Consider the following 23,046-nt stretch of genomic DNA (forward strand, 5'->3'; position numbering starts at 1 on the left):
TGAACTACGGCACAGCTTCCTCTCGTATTCTGCCTGCTGCCCGGTCCTCATTCAGATGGGCTCACGCCCACTTTACCCACATGTATAGCCTCATGCCTTCTTTGCTCTGAGCATCTCTCCAAATGAAGCAAAGGCTGACATGCTGGTGAGTGGCCGCCAAAGGGCAATGCTGTGTACCTAGGAGAGGTCAGTTCTCATTTAACGTAGCAAGAGAAACTCACCTTCTGGAGCACTTCCTTGGGAAGGAGCACAAGGCCCTCCAGCTGTGTCCCCTTGGGAGATAAGGGACACCTTGATCTTTGGTCGCTTGGAGGTCTTACTGCCAGGAAGGGGACTCGAGGGATGGTGTCGCTTCAGCTGAACCCTAAGATCCTCTTTCTCTCCTTCCTCCGGTGGTTCTGATGAAATGGGAACTAAGAGATGGAGCTGAGTTCAGATCCTCCACAATCCAAAAAAGCCCAGCAGACACTCAGTCAATAGCAGCACCAACACAGCTGTGTGTGAACCGCACAGACACTCAGTCAATAGCAGCACCAACACAGCCGTGTGTGAACCGCACAGACACTCAGTCAATAGCAGCACCAACACAGCCGTGTGTGAACCGCACAGGAGAACCACTCCACGTCCAGGGCTACCCCTCAAAGGAGACTGCCCATGCTTCAGGACAGCTTCACTCAGGCCCTGCCCGTGGGGGGCCCCACTTTGCCCTTGTTAGAGGATGGCTCCCTTCTCATCCCTCATCCTGCACTGGAATCGGAAGGGAGGGGCCTGAGTTGGTAGGAATTACACAGAAGGCACCCTGGCCCTGCCTGGCCAAGGTCAACAGCAACAACAACAGCAACAACAACAACAGAGGACTCAACACAGTAAGTAAACAGCCCTTCCCAGACTCAAAAAGTGTGGTCTTCCTCCTGTCTCAAGCCCTCCCCACATCATCCCACAGTTGGGGACATTAAACATTCTATGAGAACTCATGGAGGAGCAGGTCATCCAGTTCTCTCTGAAAAGCAGAGTTTTCCAAAAGGCTCTCAAGAGTCCCATCCTGCCCTAAGAGCCCAGGGTTGAGGTTCACTTGCCAAACGGAGGCAGTGAAGAGGACTGTCACCAGGACTGAAAGCTGGCTATGAGGAGCTACTAGGAGAGAGGACCTCGACCAGGCAACCTCACGGCTCCTGCCCAGCAGTAACAGGGCAACACTGGCCCATGTCACAACCTGGTCCCCAGGTCATGTGTACTAGCGCAGACAAAGGCCATCTGTTCATGGGCTTCCACTTCCACCGAATCAAACAGGCTCATCATGTATACAGCCAAGCTTTTTGGACTCTTAGGTTATCTTTCAAGCTTCCTCAAAGATTCCCTCCTCTTTAAACCCAGAAGTCTACCCTAGTTCTCTTGTAGCATAGGGAAGCAAAGACTGGGGTGAGGAGGAAGGCAGCAGTCACATGAGGATGGAGGAGGGGTCCTGGCATGAGGTAACAGTCAGGACATAACCAGCTAGAAGGATTGCTTAGGGGACAAATGCATTGGCTAAAATCAGAGTAGGAAGGAGGGTGGAGGGGAAAGGAGTTTCAGGTTCTATGCTGATATGTGGCTGGTGGGCTTGTAGCCACCAGATAAACACAGGACAAGAGGCAGGGAGAAAAACACACAAGGAAACTGAGACTCACAGGCAGTGCCATAGGCATACAAAAAAAGCAGCAGAGCCAAGACCACAGTGAAAGAAAGAACCACACTAAGAGACAAAAAAGAAAATACCCTAAGCAGCAAACAAAAGAATGGAAAAAGGGCAAAGACTACAGAGTAAGCAGCAGGGGTCAGCAAAACAAAAGAACACAAAGAAAAAGAGAGAAAAGAACAGGAGGAAACCAAACTGAGGCAGAAGAGAGGGAGAGATGGAAAATAAATAAGGGGTTGAGAAGCAGAACGCAGTGGATGAGCAGGCAAGAAAGAGTAATACTCACCAAAGAGACAGGAGGAGGTGCCAGGAGGAAGAGCTTTCCTCACCAGCATATTTTGTTTCAGAAAAGCAGCAAACTGTGCTGGAATGAATCAGAAAGAATTACAGAATCACAGCCAGCCAGAGAAGGGAGAAAAAGAGAGGGAATAAGAAAAAAGGTTGTAGAAAATGGCCAAAAGGGGCTCCTTCTGAAATTACTGCAAAGCAACTTGACTCTGCCATGGAGTCGGTCTGTAGAAGCATCTAAAACTGACTAGTAATACCTGCCTCATGGGGCTATGCCAAAACTCAACAAACTACAGCAATGCGAGTGCCATGAAGAAGGACTCCATGTATGTTTGCTATTAATATTCCCTGTTTGCCCATCAGCTCTGCTAAGCCAGAGTTCTAAAGCTGCTACTCTCCCCCATGAAACCCTAGGTCTCCATTTCAAACCCAGCTCGCCAATCAGCCTTCCAAAGTCCTTAGATTCTCAACTAATCACCCTCTCCAGAAGCACAGCACATCACCAGCTCTGTCTTCATCAGAAGTGTAAAGACACACTGTCCACAAGGGACTTGGCTCTGGCCACCACTCATGAAGATCCATGGCACAGCATCCGCGCAGACCCTGGGGGCCTGGCCTCATTTCTCAACTCCTCCCATTCACTCATACTTTTCTACTCCTTGTTAGTGCTACTCTTACAAGCAAACTCACAAGAGGTCTGGGTTTCGGTTCTGATCCTTTGGCTCCACTAAAAGAAACACAGGGAAAGTAAACAGATGAGCCTCCTATCCCCTCCACGTCTGTCTGCCAGACAGCCAGCTCCGGCTGCTGCCTCTTCCCAGGCACCCCTATTCCTTAGAAGCTCAGGTGACACAAGCTCCTGGACACACCGTTAAACACCAATGCCCAAGAAGCCTTACCTCAAGGCCACCCAACTGGATCCATGTGGGGGAGGGGGACAGAGCACTGTTTCTTCTTTCCCTCCCCAGTGAACTCTCCCTTTTCTATAGCTCCTTTCATAGCACTTGCAGCTCACCAAACTCTTACTTTCGACTATATGAATACTTCCCAGCCTCATCTGAAACCTGTCTGCAGAGAACCCGGATAAACTTCACTGAAAGTCTCAGTGTAAGAATCTTAATGCTTCAAGGGTCAAACAAAGAGCGGGCATGATGCCAGGTGAGTTGCCCTAGAATCTGATTAATAAAATCAATCACCCAATACTTATGATCAGAGAGCCCTGACTGGAGGAGTGGCTGGCAAGGTAGAAGAAAGTTTAGGCCAATATGCATGTTCATAAAGCCTAGCCTCCCCAGAACAGCAAGACAAAGCTGTAACTAGTGATCACAAAGCCCCACTCCCTCAGAGGCCTTGCCATTCATTTCAGTAATTAATTTTGAACTTTGCCTGCACAGAAATGTGAGAAAGTGTGCCTCCCATCCGCCTGAAAAAAGCCGTAAATATCAATACTGTGCAGCCGCCACGTGGCATGAACTCCAGCAGACAGCCCCAGGAGGAGCCCCCGGCCGGGTGCCTATACCTTGAGCTTGTTTGTGGGTCAGCACAGCTTCTGTCCGCTGCACATGTCTCTTCAGCAGCTGAGAGCTTCCAATCTGACTGGACTTCTGGGCAGAGGTCACCGTGGTCACTTTGGTCTTGGGACTGGAGGTGGGGCTGCTGGACACACTGGAGAGATCCTGAGCAAGGTGAGAAGGCCAAGAGATGAGCCAATGTTATTAGATTCTGACCATGAGTCAGCACGTCCCTCTGGAATTCCCCTGGTAGGAACTCACAGGCCCATGGCACTAACAAGACAGAGGCATCCCCAGGAAGTTAAGGAACCAACTCTGCGGTGCTGATTCCCCAGCAAAAGTGCTCCCTCCCTGCTCATACTACCTCTGAGCCTGAGGGTGAGGCGGGCAGCTTGGCAGCCGGGGAGGCAGGTCGACTGCCCCGCTCAGGGACTTCAAAGGCCAAGTCTCTGCGGGCCACATCGCGGGGCTTCTTCTTCTTCTCAGCATCCTGATCCCGAGGTTCAGAGCCCATGTGACCCTCAGCACGAGTGAGCACTCCAGTCAGAAAGTCCACAATCTCATCCTAGTGTAGAGAGGAGCCAACCAAGGCCTTTTAGTCCTCATCTGGAGAATGGGAACCTCTCAGATACTTACCAACTAAGAGATTCTCCCTCAGCTCTGGCATCTGGATGTGCCAGTCCTTCCCCACTCAAACGAGGCCTGGTGCAAATCCCAGGCTTCTGAGCAACTGTGGTTCGAGAAGACCAGCAAGTGTCTCTGTCAGGGGGAGCTCCGGGGTGGTCACACTCCACCACTTTTCCAACACTCTCCCTCCTGATGCTTTGCTTACATTAATTCACCACTCTCATTTTTCTTTGCTTTGTTTATGACTGAGACCTACCAGAGGCCCCAGCGGAGGCCTTCAGAGCCAAAGAGGCTACTACTAATAAGACCAAACCTACAAGGCTACAGAAAGGCAAGCCTAGCTGAGAAAAGCACACAAAACAACTGTTTACCTGTATACATCTGTCCACCATGCTCTGAGTCAACCCTTCTGATTTCTTCTTTGCTTTGCTTATTCTAAGAAACAAAACGGATGACATGTTTACTTCTTAATTCCATGGCATCTTATGAAAATAAGAAAGTATTTATTTTCTGGGCTATTTTCTAGCCCCAGGAGGGCCATGTTAGCCTTAGGTAATGCAACCTCTCCGAACCTGTTTCTATGTCTGCAAAATGGGGAATCATAACATCTCATTCATGAAGTTGTGGGGATTAAACAAAACAACATATGTAAACAAACCAAGCACAGTGCCCAGGACAGTCCGCTCCAGAATTCCTATACCTATAGCTTAATAGATCAACTCTATCCAGAATCCGGGAGGCGGAGGTTGCAGTGCGCTGAGACTGCACCACTGCACTCCAGCCAAGGCGACAGAGCCAGGCACCACCTCAAAAAACAAAAAACAAACAAACAAACAAACAAAAAAAAAAAGCTCAAGGTCGTGAAAGACAAAGATGGAGGAACTCTATCAAATTAAAGGAGACCGAGGAGACATGGCAACTAAATCCAAGTGTGATCCTGGGCTGGATGCTGGACCAGAAAAATGACATTAGGGAAACAACTGATGAAATGTGAGTCTGTAGATTATAGTGTCATGTCGATGTTAATTTCCTGATTTGGGCTATGTAAGATGTTTAACATTTAGAAATCAGGTGAAGGGTATATGGGAATTTTTTTGTACTAGTGTTATAACTTTTTATAAATCTGAAATTTCAAATATTAAAAAAGATTTTTTTAATGCTGCCCTGTTGTTTTTTTTTTTTTTTTTTTTTTTTTTTGAGACAGAGTCTTGCACTGTTGCCCAGGCTGGAGCGCAGTGGTATAATCTTGGCTCACTGCAAGCTCTGCCTCCCAGGTTCATGCCATTCTCCTGCCTCAGCCTCCTGAGAAGCTGGGACTACAGGCGCCCACCACCATACCTGGCTAATTTTTTGTATTTTTAGTAGAGACAGGGTTTCACTGTGTTAGCCAGGATGGTCACGATCTCCTTTCCGCCCACCTTGGCCTCCCAAAGTGCTGGGATTACAGGCATGAGCCACCACACCTGGCTAATGCTGTCTTTTAACTGAACCAGACTGGTCTGTAGTTACATTGCCAGCTTAGAGGCGTATCTCTAACACTGTAACACAGCTCTCTTGCAGCTCTAGGACAATCTACCCACCTGAGATTGTCATCAGCTCCCCCAACCACCACCAAGCTGTTCTCAGCTCGAATCTTCTCCCGGAAGTCCTCCATGGCTTCAGGGTGACATTGAAGGGAATTCTGACCAATGACAAAGAGGACCGGAGTCTTCATATCCAAGAGGGGATCATCTACATCCTAAAACAGGTATAGGTTTTAGAATCAGCTTCTTCATATTCACAAAGCACCGACCCGGAAACTCCACTAAGGAGGATCAGCTGTGCAACTGCAGTCGGCCTCAGCATCAGCTTGGACAAGGTACGCATACTCACACTCCCGCTGCCAATGACCCAGCACTCAGCTTTATCACATTCTTACCCCTCTGGGGCCATCCACGGTAAGCAGAGGAAACCCAAGGCAGACAACTGCGGTGACATACTCCATCACTGACACCTGTAAATAACATAACAGTTTGTCTAAAGGTCAACTGAGTTCATGGCACCTCAGCTGACCCAGAATCCAGGAGTGGTCCAGACCCACCAGAGAGTCTCACCTCTTCCTCCCCTGTCCTAATATCCGGGTGCACCTTCTGCCACAATGGCAGCAGTAAGAGCACAAGACACAAGGTATGTCACTCCATAAGCAGCCACTACCTAGAGAACTGGGGCCCCAAAAGGACCCCAGCAGGTGGCTGAACCATAGAATAGAAGGTTCAATATTCCTACCCTGTCAACTCCCTCAACTAGAGCCCTCCTGCTCCATTTTTCTCCACAAATAGTATAGTCAAGAGAACACAATGTTGCCACTCACCCTTAAGTGAAAAAAAATTTTCTCTATTGAACTTAATGGATAGTGACCAGACAGCCTAGATTTCCTGGAGCAACTGCTGAGGCCCACCACCCTGGGAGCAGGACTATGGGGACCTTCCTCCTCTCATAGCTATCACTTGACTAGACTGCATGAAGCAAAATTAAGGCTTTGGACACCTGAGGGACACTTACACAAACTGACAGACATACAAATGTATGCAAAATACGAAAAGATTCCTTGATGTCTTGGAAAGGGACTGAAATGAACACAGCATCAAATTCCAGAGCTATTAATATTTGCCAGCTACAATTATTGTTGTTTTTTAGGTGGGAGAACAGTATGGTACTTATGTTTAGAGAAAAAAAGGGATCCTTTTATTTTTTCCACAGATATATGCCTGTGTATGTGTGTGTGTGTGTGTGCGCAAATGCTATGATATTTGGGATTTTTCTTCAAAACAATCTGGGGGAGAAAGAAAATGAGTAGGGTGAGATGAAACAAGCCCAGCCAAGAGTTGATCACTGGTAAAGCTGGGTGAGGATCCTGGGGGTTTATTATACTATACCTGCTTTTGTTTCTGCTTAAAGTTTTCCTGAATAAATTAAAAACTGTTTTAATAAAATTTGTCCTCTACAGTTTAAAATGCAATTACATAGGTAAAGTATCTAGCCCAGAGCCTGAAACATAGTAAAGGACTCAATGGCAGCTGTCATTAGTGGTATTCCGTCCCAGAACAACCTCCAAATAAGATAGAAATTACTCACATGACAGGCCACCAAAGCTCCTGTGTTCCAGCCAATCAAGATAATGGGTTTGTGTGGGAAATGGCTGTGAATCTTCATGGGAAGAGAAAGAAGACAGTAAGACAGGAGGCCAAAGATGGGTGCAGAACAACCCCAGAATGCTGGGTATGCACAATGCACTGAAACAGGGGCATTCTCACCTCCAGCACTTTGCTTCTCACTGCCCCAATCATATGCTCAAGACACTGTAGAACTCCGACCCCACTGCCATTGTTCAGCAGATGGGTGGCTACAGGGATGACCTGAAGGAAAGAAGTAGCCCCCACACCAGCAGAGGTCAGTCTCACATCTTTCAATTCTGTTTAACCTACCCCAAACCCTTTCAACCTTGGAATTCCACATGAAAGAAGGGTTAGAGGAGGCTCCACATTCAAGTTATCCATTTTGACCTCCCTCCCACATATTCTTCTCAATTCTCCAAGACTATATTCTCTGCCAGGAAGAGTTCCTCTTGCCCCCACACATACCTTGCCTAAGCAGGAAAGCTGAGACTGCCAGAAGCGGTGGCGGCGTGAAGTGGGAAACACAGAGCTGGAGGGACCAGAGGAGGCGATGAGAATCAGTGGAGAGCCAGGGAGTTTGCTCTAAAGAGGAAGAATCCCACCCAAAAACCAGTGAGTGAGAAGTTTTCTTCCATGAAATTCCAAGTATCCCAATACCTTTCTCATCCCAACCAGTGCTCCTTTGCTTGTGAAATATGTTAAGCACTATACAAAATAAATTACTAGTAATAGTTAAAGAAGCCGGTTAGTCGCACTGGCTCACACCTGCAATCCCAGCATTCTGGGAGGCCGAGGCAGGCAGATGACCTGAGGTTAAGAGTTTGAGACCAGCCTGGCCAACATGGTGAAATCCTGTCATTACTGAAAACACAAAAATTAGCCAGGCATGGTGGTGCATGCCTGTAATCTCAGCTACTCAGGAAGCTGAGGCAGGAGAATTGCCTGAACCTGGGAGGCGGAGGTTGCAATAAGCCAAGATTATGCCACTGCACTCTAGCCTGGGCAATAGAGCAAGATTCTGTCGCAAAAAATAATAACAACAAAAAATAGTTAAAGAAGCCATTTATCCTCCTGCCAAGGTTCTAAGGCTTGAGTCTAAAATTTGTATATGCCATTGTTAAGTCCTGAGCCATCCAACTTACTGGTTTGTTATGAGAAAGCACGCCCACAGCAGGGTCCCAGGGCCTCTTCAGTAGGAGAGATAAGGCCTCAGCTCCTGCAGCCCCCGTCTTCGTGTTGGATGACACAAGCATCCGGTCAATCAAGGTTGGGATCTACAAAGAAGAAAGAGCAAAGCTGATTCCAGTGTAAAGCAGGAGACCTTCCACCATCAGCAATCAAGCAGAAGAGCAGGGCCCCACTATAAGCCAGACAGACTTCAACTAAGCCTCTAAAAACCTCCTCAGGAGCAGCAGCATATATAAATAAACGGGTGAAAAGTATGCTCCCACCATGAAAAGTGAATGGGTACAATCCTTTGGAAAGCAGTCTGGATATGCAGCAAGGGACTTAAAGGTACTCCCATCCCTTTTCCAAATGTTTCTACTTCTGAGAACCTTTCCAAAGAAAACATATCAGAAACAAAAACACACACAAAAGGATAAGGGGAGTTACGCACAGAGACAAATTAACTATGAACAATAATAAAGTAAAAACAATTTAATATATGTATGTATACGTAAGGGAGTAGTTTAGTCAACTATCTACCTAATTGGATATTAACAATTATTTTCAAATATTTATAATAATTTATTTATTTATTTATTGAGACAAAGTCTCGCTCTGTCGCCCAGGCTAGAATGCAGTGGCCTGATCTTGGCTCACTGCCACCTCTGCCTCCTGGGTTTAAGCGATTTCTTGTTTCTCAGCCTCCCAAGTAGCTGAGATTACAGGCGTGCACCACCATACCCAGTTAATGTTTTGTATTTCTAGTAGAGATGGAGTTTCACCATATTGGTCAGGCTGGTCTTGAACTCCTGACCTCAAATGATCCACCCGCCTCAGCCTCCTAAAGTGCTGGAATTACAGGCGTCAGCCACTGAGTCCAGCTTTCAAATATTTACAAGAATACATAATAACATACAGAAATAATTTTGCCAAAATGTTACAGGTAAAACAGAAAATATAAAAATTTTCTCTACTCAAAGCTGGGCTCAGTGGCTCATGCCTGTAATCCCAGCACTTTTAGAAGCCAAGGTGGGCAGATCACTTGAGGTCAGGAGTTCGAGATAAGCCTGGCCAACATTGTGAAACCCCATCTCCACTAAAAATACAAAAATTAGCCAGGTGTGGTGGCGCACACCAGTAATCCCAGCTACTCGGGAAGCTGAGGTACGAGAATCACTTGAACCCAGGAGGTGCAGGTTGTGGTAAGCTGAGGTCACGACACTGCACTCCGGCCTGGGCTGCAGAGTGAGACGCTGTCTCAAAAAAAAAAAAAAAAAAAAAGAAAAAAAGAAAAAAGAAAAAAATTATCTCTACTCAGAAAAAAAGACTATAAGAAAATATGCTGCACACCTGTAGTACCAGCTACTCAGGAGGCTGAGACAGAAGAATCACTTAAACCCAGGAGGCAGAGGTTACAGTGAGCCAAGAGCGCGCCACTGCACTCCAGCCTGGGCAACAGAGGGAGACTGTCTCAAAAAAAAAAAAAAAAGCCAAAATGTTAATAATGATCTCTATAGAGCTTATGGGTGACTTTTTCCTTTACAGATTTCTGTGTTCCCTAAATTTCCTCAATGAGTATCAGTTGATTTTGATTTTATAATTTTGTTTAATCTCCATTTTCTTCTAGAGTACTGCCTTCAAGCTGTGGTGTACTAAATAAACCTGTTATTATGTGCAAAAATATATATCCTGCTATACTATGTACAGTGTACTTTATCTCATGTCTGTTTTTTACCATCTACCAGAAATGTAACATTACAGATGTGCAAATATAAGTTTCAGACATGTTGATGCTTACACTGAGAAGAAATATCTGCGAATTCCATGCTACCCACAAAAGGTCAAAATGACCTAGGGGAAAGGAAAAATGTTTAAATATTAGAGGCAGTTTTCAGAAAAACAAAAAGGTTTTGAAAAATTGGAGAATAAAAAGTACTACGGTTTTGATGCAAGTTGTAAAACTTCAAAAATAGCAGAAGTTGCTCTTAATTTAAAAACAGAGACACTAAATGGATTTCTATATGAGAAATTAGAGAATTATAACCATTAGATTTTCTCAGTTTAACTCAGAAAACAAATATTCGTGCAACTGATTTTACAAGGCACGAGGCTAGTACTGCAGAGGAATTTATTCTACAAGAGGTAATGAAGACAAACACCCAAATAATGGTGGGGGACGGGAATAGGGAAAGACCGATAACTGCCATGAAAGAAACAGAAGCCCAAACTGCTGTGATTCAAACCACCCAACAGAGAAGGAGAAGTTGAGGCAATTTTCATCTAAGATGCAGCATGTGAAATGAGACAGGCTCTTTGGAACAGGCAGGATTCCAACACAAGATGAGAGAAAAGCCTTCCAATCAGAGACACCAGCAAGAGGCAAGAACATGCAGAGCTTACTCCAGGCACATATGGACAAAGTCAAGAATTCAAGTAAGGAAGGAGGAGGATGTAAAAAGCCAGTAGGAAGGATAAGACCAAACCGCAAAGGATCTTCCCGTTCTCTGTAACTCACTCTAGAACTGTGAGCCACTCAACACTTTGAGGCAAAGGATCTGACCCTGGGTTAAGCTTTACTAGCAGTACTGTATAGCTATGAAACCAAAAAGGCTTGAAACTTGCTTCCTGTCAACAAGGGATAATCAATAACTGAATTTTCCACTTGGAGCTGAGAAGACCAAGCTTCCCTGGTCTTTCCAGCATTGCATTCACTCTCAACAGCTGACTAAAAGGCTAAGGTCTGTACCTTCTCTTTATCATAACGGATCTAATGGTGAAAGTAGCTGGGTGAAGAGCATGATTCCGTCCACCTGCGCTTTCACATCCAGCAGGCACTTTACCAGTAAAACAATCCTATAACCATTTATATCCTTTGGGAAACAACCAAAGTATTTATTGTGAATCTAAATACAGTCATGGGAAAATTAAGAGTCCGATGGCAGAGGAACCACTGTGGAGAGCACAGCCCAGAGAGGATGTTGCCTCAAGTCTGAGGCCCTTGTCACTGGTGTACCAGCAAGCCTTCCACCATTCCAGCCAACCCACACCACGGCCCAGCAGCACGGGAGGAAAGCACCCAACTATGCATGATGTGGAGCCCCCCAGTGGTCTGCCATGCTCACAGTAACTGCCATTCACACAGGGTATGTCCAGTCAGTCACTTAAACACGACAGCAGTACAAATTCCTCCTTAAAGGGAAATTATGCTAGCCATGGTAAGTGAGGCAGGGTCACCAGAGAACTGAGACCCTGGGCCTTACCAACACTCACCTCCTACAGTGTATTCACCAATGTTACACTTTTACCGTAGGTAGAATGCTGAGAAGAACATATGTGAAGAGGCCTACAATACTTCTGGGCCACCACTGTCTGGGCCCCATACTCTACCTATGGGTCCAGGGTTTCTACTATAGGGAAGCAGTACGGGGGAAAGTCTGGGACTTCCTTTTCATTTGTCTCTTTCTTCACTAGTAAGTATACTCCACGGCCAGGCGCGGTGGCTCAAGCTTGTAATCCCAGCACTTTGGGAGGCCAAGATGGGCGGATCACAAGGTCAGGAGATCGAGACCATCCTGGCTAACACGGTGAATCCCTGCCTCTACTAAAAAATACAAAAAACTAGCCAGGCAAGGTGGCAGGCGCCTGTAGTCCCAGCTACTCGGGAAGCTGAGGCAGGAGAATGGCGTAAACCCAGGAGGCGGAGCTTGCAGTGAGCCGAGCGCCACTGCACTCCAGCCTGGGCAACAGAGCGAGACTCCGTCTCGAAAAAAAAGAAAATACATTCCACCAGAGAAGGCACCAGTTTTGTTTTGCTCACTCCAGTACCTGACACACATAGGGCTCAAAATAAGTATTAAACGAAAAAACTAATGTCAAATTTCCTACCATGAATATCATTAATGTATCTAGTCCTGAGTTTTATTTCAGCACTAAACCAGTCTTCTAACAAACTTGGCACCCTTTAACTTAAAAACAGATAAGAAACAATGAGTCTGCAAGTTTTGGGGATGGCTGAGGGAACGTGTTGGCCAGGCAACTTATAGCAGCAAGATGAGCCAGCTTCCCGTGAAGCAGAAAGTAAAACTATTAAAAAAAAAAAAAAAAAAAAAGTCAAAAACTGAATCAGGCTCATGCCTGTATCCCAGCAATTTGGGAGGACAAGGTGGGAGGATTGCTTGAGGCCAGGAATTCAAGACGAGCCTATAGCAAAACCGTCTCTATAAAAAATTAAAAATTTAGCTGGGTGTGGCAGGGTGTGGCGGCTCACGCCTGTAATCTCAGCACTTTGGGAGGCCGAGGCAGGCAGATCACAAGGTCAGGAGATCAAGAGACGATGAAATCCTTGTCTCTACTAAAAATACAAAAAATTTAGCCGGGCAGGGTAGCACACGCCTGTAGTCCCAGCTGCTCAGGAAGCTGAGGCAGAATTGCTTGAATCCAGGAGGTGGAAGTTGCAATGAGCCAAGATCATGCCACTGCATTCCAGCCTGGGCAACAGAGCAAGACTCTGTCTCAAAAAAAAAAAAAAAAAAAAAAAAAAAAATTTTAGCTGGGTGTGGTGGTGGCACACACCTATAGTCCCAACTACTTGGGAAACTGAGGCAGGCGGTTGCTTAAGCCTAGGAGTTCGAAGTTATAGCGAGCTATGATAGTGCCACTGCACTCCAGCCTGAGTGAGACAGGAAGACCCTATCTTCAAAGGAAAAAAAAAGGCCTCAGACGACTTTGATTGAATCAGTTCTTTCCCTTCTCTATTTTTCTTAGAGACAGGGTCTCCCTCTGTCACCCAGGCTGGAGTGCAGTGGCGGGATCAAACTCACTACAGCCTTCTCCCACCAGCCTCTTAAGTAGCTGGGACTACAAGCACGTGCCACCATGCCTGGCTAATTTTTTTATTTTTACTAGAGACACGGTCTTGCTATGTTGCTCAGGCTGGTCTCAAACTCCTGAGCTAAAGCGATCCTCCTGCCTCAGCCTACCGAAGTGCTAGGATAATAGGCATGAGCTACTACACCCATTGGAGAAAAACACCCCAAATATTTCAAGAACCTATGAGGGTACTACTTAAATAACTGTTAATAGTTACTGTGGGCTCACTGCTTACTATGTGCCTAATTTTGTGTTAAGCACTCTACCTGAATTAACTAATTTTTCACAAAACTCCTAGACAGGTATTATTATCAGCCACATTTTAGAAATAAGACACTAGTCCAAGCTTACACAGCTAATCAGTGACAAAGCTGAGATCAGCCGGGCAATCTGCCTCCAGCATCCACATTCTACCACACTGAGGACAGCCTGATGCAATCGCTGGAATCACCAAGAAAAACAGTTTAACTTTGTGCAATACTAAGAAAGCAGGGAACTATAATGATATGTTTGCACTGAATTATAAAAGTCTAAGTGTTGCTACTAAAGGCTCATGCCCTGGGGAGCAGAGTTGAAGGCATCACGGCACACTCCCGCTCTGCAATCTCCCAGTGCTCTGAGCACCAAGGGTCTGCTTCTGTCACCTTTCTCAACAAACTCTTCCCTGGTAAACCCTTCATCAACTTCATGACAATTCAATTCAGCCATGACTTCAACCACAGGCTGCAAGGCTAAGAAGGCTAAACATATACTCTGGTTTTCAGGCCCCGTACCTCATCCTGGAGCTAGGAGGGCTGAAAACGTTTACACCAGACACAAATGTGAAATGATACCCTGTCTCCCAATTTTAATACCAAACCCGTTAGTTTTGGCCATGCACCCCAGACCGACCAGATAATTACCTTGCAAAACCCCACATCTGAACCCACAGGAGAGGCTGGCTATCCCTAGGACAGGGCAGACACCAATCACAGTCTTACCTTCCCCTTCAGCGTCTGCAAAGCATCCAGGTAGGCTGCCAGCATGGGCAGACTCAAGGTCTCCACGAGGGTGGTGTGCAGCCACTGGATCAGCTTGGTGTCCCAGCTCACACTTGCCAGAGCCTGCCGCACTCTCCTTGCACACTTGTCCACAGCAACACGGCGCAGCACTGGCTCATTACAAGCCTGAAGGATGTAAGTGGAAGTGATAAAACATGAGGACTACCTGGTTAACAAGTGGGGGGACAAGTCAGTCAGCCAGTGAGGCCTGAACTACGAAGAGCCCACTGTGGGCGGATTTCTGGTGTCTTACCCCTTCGTTGGCCAAGCGGGCAAGCCGGTCAGACTGCAGGGCTTTGAGGATCTTGTTGAATAGCTTGTTCTGGGCCATTGTCCAGCCAGTCCTATAAGGGAAACTCTGAGGAATTATAGTCAAACCCTGGGGACGCTCCCCATGTATGTATACCATATAAAGAAGATTATGCCATAGTTTTATGTCTCCACCATGCAACAGTAAAACAAAGTAGCTTAGTCTAAGACCACTGAGCTAAAACACAAGACCTAGATTCTGGTCCCAATCCTACCAAATGAAATCGTCACAGCACACATTTGTATTAATAACACACACACATTTCCACACACACACAATAATATACACAGTGCAAGTCAAGACTAGTCATGAATAAAGTCTTTCAGGCTAGCAAAGCTAATTATTTGCTTAGTAGCTAAAATAATCCCAATCGTAAATAAAAGCACAGCACCATTGAACAGACATATTTGAATTTTATAAGTTATATATTTCACACAAAAAGGCAGACAGGATTAGCAAGGATTTTAATGTACTAAAATCTCACACTAAGATAAAAATTCTTTTTAAACTAGACTTAAGAACAAAAATATAGCAGAAACATAACCAATAAAGAGGCTATTCTTCTACTCTTCAATATTCTACCCCACACTAATCTCTCTTTTCCATATATATTTTTTCTATTTTTTCTATATGTCACACAATTAGCAAATTTATTTTTGAGAGGCCTGTTCCATATAGGCTAATATGTTATCATCCCAGTATACGGCACTGGCATTCACACATCTACCTTATTGCTTATTGCTTACCTATTACTCACTGAGGCTTTGTGAGTCGCAGACATCTATTCTACTGTTCTCATCTCCACTTCATCACACCCAGTATAGTGATATGGAGCTTATTATTGTCCCCCTTTACCCCACTCCCAGCAATCCTAATTACTCAGATGCTCTAACTCTGGCTAGTGACCTTCCTAAAGATATCAAAAGAAAGGCAATTGAAGATGCTCTATAATATTTACCTATTCTCCCTGCCTTAAAAAAAAGCTGATGTGGCCAGGCACAGTGCCTCACGCCAATAATCCCAGCACTTTGGGAGGCCAAGTGGGGTGGATCGCTTGAGTTCAGGAGTTCAAGACCAGTCTATGCAAATGCCAAAACTCCATCTCTACAAAAAATACAAAAATTAGCTGGGCTTGGGTAGTGCATGCCTGTAGCCCCAGCTACTCGGGAGCATGAGGTGGGAGGATCACTTGACCCCAGGAGGTTGAGGCTGCAGTGAGCCGTGATCATGCCACTGCACTCAAAGCTTCAGCGACAGTGAGGTCTTATCTCAAAAAAAAAAAAAATTACGTGGGTGCTGCACCCAAATGAGACCCTGGAATGGGATCAAGGTAGCATTTCAAATCAGTCTGGATAAAGTCCCTAAATGTAGGGCTGAGACAACCACTGGCCAACTGGAAAAAGAAAATCTGATCCCTACATATCATTCTACATCAAAATAAATTTCAGATGGAAGAAAAAGAAGACATAAAAGGAAGAAAGAGAAATGTAACTACATAAAAATTTCAAACTTTGGCCAGGCATCTGTAATCCCAGCACTTGGGGAGGCCGAGGTGGGTGGATCACAAGATCAGGAGTTCAAGACCAGCCTGGCCAATACCGTGAAACCCCGTCTCTACTAAAAATACAAAAATTAGCTGGGCGTGGTTGCGTGCGCCTGTAGTCCCAGCTACTCAGCAGGCTGAGGCAGAAGAAGCGCTTGAATCCGGGAGGCAGAGGATGCAGTGAGCCAAGATTGCGCCACTGCACTCCAGCCTGGGTGACAGAGTGAGACTCCATCTTGAAAAAAAAAAAAAAAAATGCAAACTTTAAGCCGGGCATGGTAGCACGTGCCTGTAGTTCCACATACTTGAGAGGCTGAGGCAGGAGGAGCCCAGAAGCTCAAGTCCGGCCTGGGCAACATGTCTCTTAAAAAAAAATCAAAAAAGTATAAACAAGATCAAAACACAATGAGAAAATGACTACCATTTCATTAAAATAGAAAGAGGTTGGCCGGGCGCGGTGGCTCAAGCCTGTAATCCCAGCACTTTGGGAGGCCGAGACGGGCGGATCACGAGGTCAGGAGATCGAGACCATCCTGGCCAACACGGTGAAACCCCGTCTCTACTAAAAATACAAAAAAAAAAAATAGCCGGGCGAGGTGGCGGGCGCCTGTAGTCCCAGCTACTCGGGAGGCTGAGGCCGGAGAATGGCGGGAACCCGGGAGGCGGAGCTTGCAGTGAGCTGAGATCCGGCCACTGCACTCCAGTCCGGGCTACAAAGCAAGACTCCGTCTCAAAAAAAAAAAAAAAAAAAAAAAAAAAGAAAGAGGCTCTAGAAAATAAGAAAAAGATGAAATACTCAAGGGCAAAGAACACAAAAGAAGGTAGGTCACAAAAGAAGTAAAGTCAACTCTACTTCAAAATTAAACAGGCTGGGCGTGGTGGCTCAAGCCTGTAATCCCCGCACTTCAGGAGGCCAAGGCGGGCAGATCACAAGGTCAGGAGTTCGGGACCAGCCTGGCCAACGTAGTGAAACCCTGTCTCTACTAAAAATACAAAACTTAGCCAGGTGTGGTGGCATGCGCCTGTGGTCCCAGCTACTTGGGAGGCTGAGGCAGGAGAATCATCTGAACCTGGGAGGCGGAGGTTGCAGTGAGCTGAGACAGTGCCATTGCACTCCAGCCTAGGCGAGAGAGAGAGACTCCAAAAAAAAAAAAAATTAAATGCAGCCAGGCAAGGTCTGAGGCGGGAGGATAGCTTGGACTCAGGAGTTCGAGACCAGCTTTGGCAACAAAGTGAGACCTTGTGGCAGGTGCCCAAAGTTCCAGCTATTCAGGAGGCTAAAGATGGAGGATGGCTTGAGTCTAGGATATCAAGGCTGTAGTAATGTAGGATCATGCCACGGGGCGACAGAGCAAGACCTTGTCTTAAAAAAAAAAAAAAAAAAAAAAGGACAAGTGTAAATTAATAAAGTATTATTTTTCACCTATCAAACTGGTAAAAATTAAGTTTAATAATTCTCTGTTGTTGAGAGGGTACAAAAGAACTCTCTCTGTATTCTGTTGACGGAAATATAAATTAGTACAACCTTCTGGAAAAGCCAATTTGGAAGAATTAATTGAAAAAACTAAGTCAGATCATGTCACTCCTTTGCTCGAAGTCCTTCAGTGGTCCCAGTTCAATCAGTTAAAAGCCAAAGTCCTTGCAATGGGCTGCATGGACTCCATGTCTTTCAGATCTTATTATCCATGACTGATCCTCACTTACTTCACTCACACTGCCTTTCCTCACAGCACCCTCCACTCCCCTGCCCTCACACACACAACAGGCACGCTCCTGCATCACAAACCAGGGCCCTGCCCTTCATTACGCCAACCTGAAACAATGGCTCCCTCTCTCATCTCCCTCAGGTTGTTGCTCAAATGTCACCTTCTGCTGAGGCTTGCTCTGACCTATCCCTATTTAACACTGTAACCCTCCAGTGTTACCCTGGGATTCACTAACCTGCTTTCCAGAGGTATCACTACCTCATAGTCTATCCATGCTATTTATTTATTTAGTTTGCTTCTCTCTGCCAAGGTGTAAAAGGCCAAGATGGCCAGGACTTTTGTTGGTTTTGTTTAAATGCTATATCTGCAGCACATAAAACAGAGTCACACACATACTGGGGAGTTAAACATCTGCTGAATAAATAAATGGATGGATTGTGTGCACACTGCATTCTAAGTTCTGTAAACAGCCAGGTCCCTATCCAAACCCTCAGACTCTATACCATGTTAATGCTGAGGAGCAAAGAGGAACACAGGCACATGATCTATGTCTTTCACCAAGACAGGCAGACTGCAGGACAACAACATCAACAATCTCAGTTTCTCTGGCTTCATAAGAGACCAGCATCCTTTCCATCATATCCCACCCCACAAGATCCTCTCATTTCTACAGGTCATTGTTCTAGGAACACCAACAATATGGCCCAGTGAGTATGCAGACGGAGGGCAAATTACCCTTTGTTATTCACTTTGTACAACTATCTAAAAGTTCCTGGATAGAGCAAATACCCTCTAGAAAGGAGGAAAACAATAGTCAAACTCCTTTTCCTTCTGTAAAATAAAATCTCCACCTACCACACCTCCAGTTTTACAACTTAACCGCAGTTACAGGATCCAGGAGAAACCTACCTAGGGACAAGGGTTCTATCCCACTCTCTAATAAAGAGCTATGTGCTCTGAGTCTTCTTGTCCATAAAATAAATACAGCTAGACTACCTCTAAGTTCCTTCTAACAATAAAACAATTCAGGTTAACTATGATTACTGATAGCAGCAAAAGTTGAGAGCAGTGGAAATCCAAGATTAGAGAAACAAAATGGGATGCCTGTCTTCTTCAGAAGCGCCCTCCACCTTCAGAAGCTTTCCCTGCTAGAGCTAAATCCTCTCTTAACTGCCAAAACCTCCCATCCTTTTGTAACCCCCTTTTGGGGGTACTAGAAGCAGTCTGAGGTTTTTTGGAATTGTCCTTTTTCTTATTCTTCCCTAGTTATCTTGGTTTAATCTCTGCTACTTCATCAGGATCCAGTTTTTGTGGTTTGATATTCAGAGATTCTGGACTTAAAAGGTGAGGGGATGAAAGTTTCAACTCAATGTTGGGACTCAGGATGCCTTGGAACCGGAAAGGTTTGTTGAGACCAGAGGCTCCAGCCCCATTGGTTCATTATCTTGTTTTCTGTCACATTATTTAAATGCACAGCAGACTCACAAGAGTAGTAGCTCTCTTATGTACAGTGATTCTCAGATGGGCTTGAGAATTTGATGGTGGCAGGAGGATAGGAGGAGACAGAGTAGACGCTTACAAGTCATTTGAAAAAGCTCTCTACAAACCTGGATATATCTCCATGTTAATACACCTCTTTGTTTTTAAAGGCTAGGTAAGTTGTACCTTATTTGTGGACATTTAGGTTGTGCATTTTTTATTGCAATTTATAAGCCACTGCAGTGACCACTCCTCTCTTCCTCAAATATATACATACACATCTATCTATATTTTATTATTATTATTATTTTTTTTTTTTTTTTTTTTTTTTTTTTGAGAGGGAGTCTCGCGCTGTCGCCCAGGCTGGAGTGCAGTGGCCGGATCTCAGCTCACTGCAAGCTCCGCCTCCCGGGTTTACGCCATTCTCCTGCCTCAGCCTCCCGAGTAGCTGGGACTACAGGCGCCCGCCACCTCGCCCGGCTAGTCTTTTGTATTTTTTAGTAGAGACGGGGTTTCACTGTGTTAGCCAGGATGGTCTCGATCTCCTGACCTCGTGATCCGCCCGTCTCGGCCTCCCAAAGTGCTGGGATTACAGGCTTGAGCCACCGCGCCCGGCCTATATTTTATTATTAATTCTTGTTTTTGTTGAGACAAGAGTCTCGCTGTGTTGCCCAGCTGGAGCGCAATGGTGCAGTCTCGGCTCACTGTAACCTCTGCCTCCCAGGTTCAAGTGATTCTCCTGCCTCAGCCTCCAGAGTAGCTAGGACTACAGGGGCGCGCCACCACGCCCAGCTAATTTTTATATTTTTAGTAGAGGCAAGGTTTCACCATGTTGGCCAGGCTGGTCTCGAACTCCTGACCTCAAGTGATCCGCCCATGTCAGCCTCCCAAAGTGCTGGGATTACAGGTGTGAGTCACCATGCCCAGCCCTATCTATCTATATTTTATACACTCACACAAGTATCTCTGTAGGATAAATTTCTTCAAATGGAAATGACCAAAGGCTATCCGTGTTAAAATCTCTAGATAAGGCCGGGCATGGTGGCTCATGCCTGTAATCCCAGCACTTTGGGAGACTGAGGAGGGCGGATCACCTGAGGTCAGAAAGGAGGTTGAGACCAGCGTGGCCAACATGGTGAAACCCCGTCTCTACTAATAACAGAAAAACTAGCTGGGCACGGTGGTACGAGCCTGTAATCCCAGCTACTTGGGAGACTGAGACAGCAGAATCACTTGAACCCAGGAGGCGGAGGTTGCAGTTAGCTGGGATCACCCCACTACACTCCAGCCTGGGTGACAGAATGAGACTCCATCTCAAAAACAAACAAAAAAACCAAAAATCTCTGGATTTCCAGTTCTTTGAAAATAATAGGTATAAAGGACCTGTAGCATCTTGAAAGTAGTAGTATATTGCAGCCTTACCTCCAGCAATCATGCTAATTTATAATCAACCAGGTTAAGCAACAAATACAGTTTTTTCACATTCAACAATCTCTGGAGCTTTCTCAAAGCCTATTGATCACACTGCAAACTTTAATTCCAACAACAGAGAATGAGGTATAATTTATTTATGAAACATCAACAGCATTTCCAAAATTACCCTGTTTTTATTATATAATGATGTTTTCCCAATTTGTTTTGCTTACTCTGTATTAATTCTGCAATCCAAAATTATGGGAGTAAGGAAAATGATGTGAACGCAAGGTGCGGAGGGTTAGAAAGCTATTTAGAAATTATCATCATACACCAGTGACAGCTGAAATTAAATTTTAAAACCACAATGTTGAGAGTCCAAAATCCCAGAAAAAGTTCTTAGGATTGCTGCTGGATATACAACAAAGTGACTCCAAGAATTGAAACATGATCTGTATATTTTGTCAGCTTCGTGGGAGGCTGGGAAATTAAGTGGGCAGAAAAAAAATGATCTAAACCAAGATTAAGATAAAGAGCATGCAAGAGATATAATTAGGGAAAATTTTAAAAACAGGAGACAGAATTTTAAATACAAGCCTAAACAGTCAAATAGCTGATGGGAACTGTGGTGAGTCAACTGGCACACCCCACCCCCCGCCCTACCCGCCTATTCAGTTTTCATGAGGGCAAAAATGCCTTTTCTTCCTTTCCTAGATGAGATCAGAGAATCTTTTGTTCTCCCTGCTCTGACTGAACCTGAATGATATGCTGACCTCTGGCTCATTCTATTCAAAGCAGCTAAAATATAACATTGGTCCTGAAAATATCTGATATTTTCAAATTTTGGATACTGTTTCAAAGGAGACTAATTAATTCAACATTAAAAAATCTAAAGGACTTTTTTTTTTTTTAACCAGAAGTCAAACAAGGAGACACAAAGGATATCAGATAAACTCAACAGTCATACTTTCCTTTTTCAGATTATAAAATTCTTTGTCTAAACACTAGAAGAAGGGAAGGAATGAAAGAAGGGGAAAGAAAGAGGGTGGGGTAGGGGAAGGAGGGACGATAACTCAAAGACCTTGGACTTAAAATTTCAAACATCCAACCTAAGATTTATACAGATACATACAATATTGAATATATAATTAAAGAAAGTTCAGAAAAGGAAAATGGGGTATTTTGGGCTGGAATTCAGAAGTTCTGATTTCTAAGATAAGAAAGTCTGCTTTTGGATACTACATTCTTTCGCTGAAACGTTGGAAGTGTCCTAAAATCCATTTGAGCAATGCTGAGAAGTATCGTGTGTCAGGATAATTCTATTAAATGTCTTTCAAAAGCTATGCAACTAATGAAACTTGGCATTTGACAAACATCTGGAGGAAAAAAAAAAAAAAAAGCTGGCCCAACACCTTCAGGACTACATCACTATGCCAGCAAATAGAAATCATTTTCAAAGGTCCTCTAAGTCACATGCCATGGCACGCAGACACAAGAACATGACCCAGGCAGCTCATTTTTTCTGTAAGAGGCTGGATAGAAAATGTTCTAGGGTTTGCAGGCCAGATGGTTTCTGCCACTATTCAACTTTGTGGTTTTAGTGCAAAAGTGGCCATGGATAATACCTAATGAATATGACTGTATCCCAATAAAAGTTTATGCACACTGAAATTTTAATTTCACGTGTCATGAAACAGTATTAAGTATTTTTGCCATTTAAAAATGTAAAAACCATTCCACACAAAAACAAGCAATGGGTCAAATTTAAATCAGCCCACGGTCATAGACAACCCCTAATACAGACAATTAAATAAGGTAGCAATATTTAAACCATTTCACAAAATATCAACCATTAATAAAGAAAGCCAGAGTTGGGGGCAGGGAAGGAAGGAGCATGCTTCTTTTTTTTTTGAGACGGGAGTCTCGCTTTGTTGCCCAGGCTGGAGTGCAGTGGCAGAGGCTCACTGCAACCTCTGCCTTCCAGGTTCAAGAGATTCTCCTGCCTCAGCTTCCCAAGTAGCTGAGATTACAGGCATTCGCCACCATGGCCAGCTAATTTTTACTATTTTTCGTAGAGACAGGGTTTCACTCTATGTTGGTCAGGCTGGTCTCAAACTCCTAACCTCAAATGATCCTCCCGCCTCAGCCTCCCAAAGTGCTGGGATTACAGGTGAGAGCTACTGCGCCTGGCCTATACACATAAAGTTATTTGAAGACAGTATCTACTGAGATCATTAAAGAGGGAGGAAAAAAAGCTCTTAAC

At 44.9% G+C, this 23,046-nt stretch overlaps 1 protein-coding gene across 20 annotated transcripts in view; it reads right to left on the reverse strand.

Annotated features, from left to right (window-relative positions):
• KANSL3 (KAT8 regulatory NSL complex subunit 3) overlaps nt 1-23,046 on the reverse strand; it is an 87,422-nt gene that overhangs the window by 52,749 nt on the left and 11,627 nt on the right. For 19 of the 20 annotated variants that reach the window (XR_012095442.1, XR_012095441.1, XR_012095440.1 and 16 more), the window contains 12 exons: nt 14,586-14,676; nt 14,273-14,458; nt 8,399-8,530; nt 7,722-7,838; nt 7,395-7,496; nt 7,216-7,287; nt 6,020-6,094; nt 5,682-5,839; nt 4,473-4,536; nt 3,839-4,039; nt 3,483-3,639; nt 222-413 (listed from right to left, as the gene is read on the reverse strand). Coding sequence is in view for 15 of the 20 variants with exons in the window: in XM_073023196.1 (XP_072879297.1) it covers nt 222-413; nt 3,483-3,639; nt 3,839-4,039; nt 4,473-4,536; nt 5,682-5,839; nt 6,020-6,094; nt 7,216-7,287; nt 7,395-7,496; nt 7,722-7,838; nt 8,399-8,530; nt 14,273-14,458; nt 14,586-14,676 (1,547 nt within the window). In the remaining 5 variants the exon portion in view is untranslated. Of the gene's footprint in view, nt 1-221; nt 414-1,961; nt 2,040-3,482; nt 3,640-3,838; nt 4,040-4,472; nt 4,537-5,681; nt 5,840-6,019; nt 6,095-7,215; nt 7,288-7,394; nt 7,497-7,721; nt 7,839-8,398; nt 8,531-14,272; nt 14,459-14,585; nt 14,677-23,046 lie in introns of all 20 variants that reach the window. The other variant, XM_008007982.3, reaches the window with a different exon arrangement.

This window comes from Chlorocebus sabaeus, chromosome 14 (genome assembly GCF_047675955.1).
Source record: "Chlorocebus sabaeus isolate Y175 chromosome 14, mChlSab1.0.hap1, whole genome shotgun sequence".
NCBI classification, from domain to species: Eukaryota; Metazoa; Chordata; class Mammalia; order Primates; family Cercopithecidae; genus Chlorocebus; species Chlorocebus sabaeus.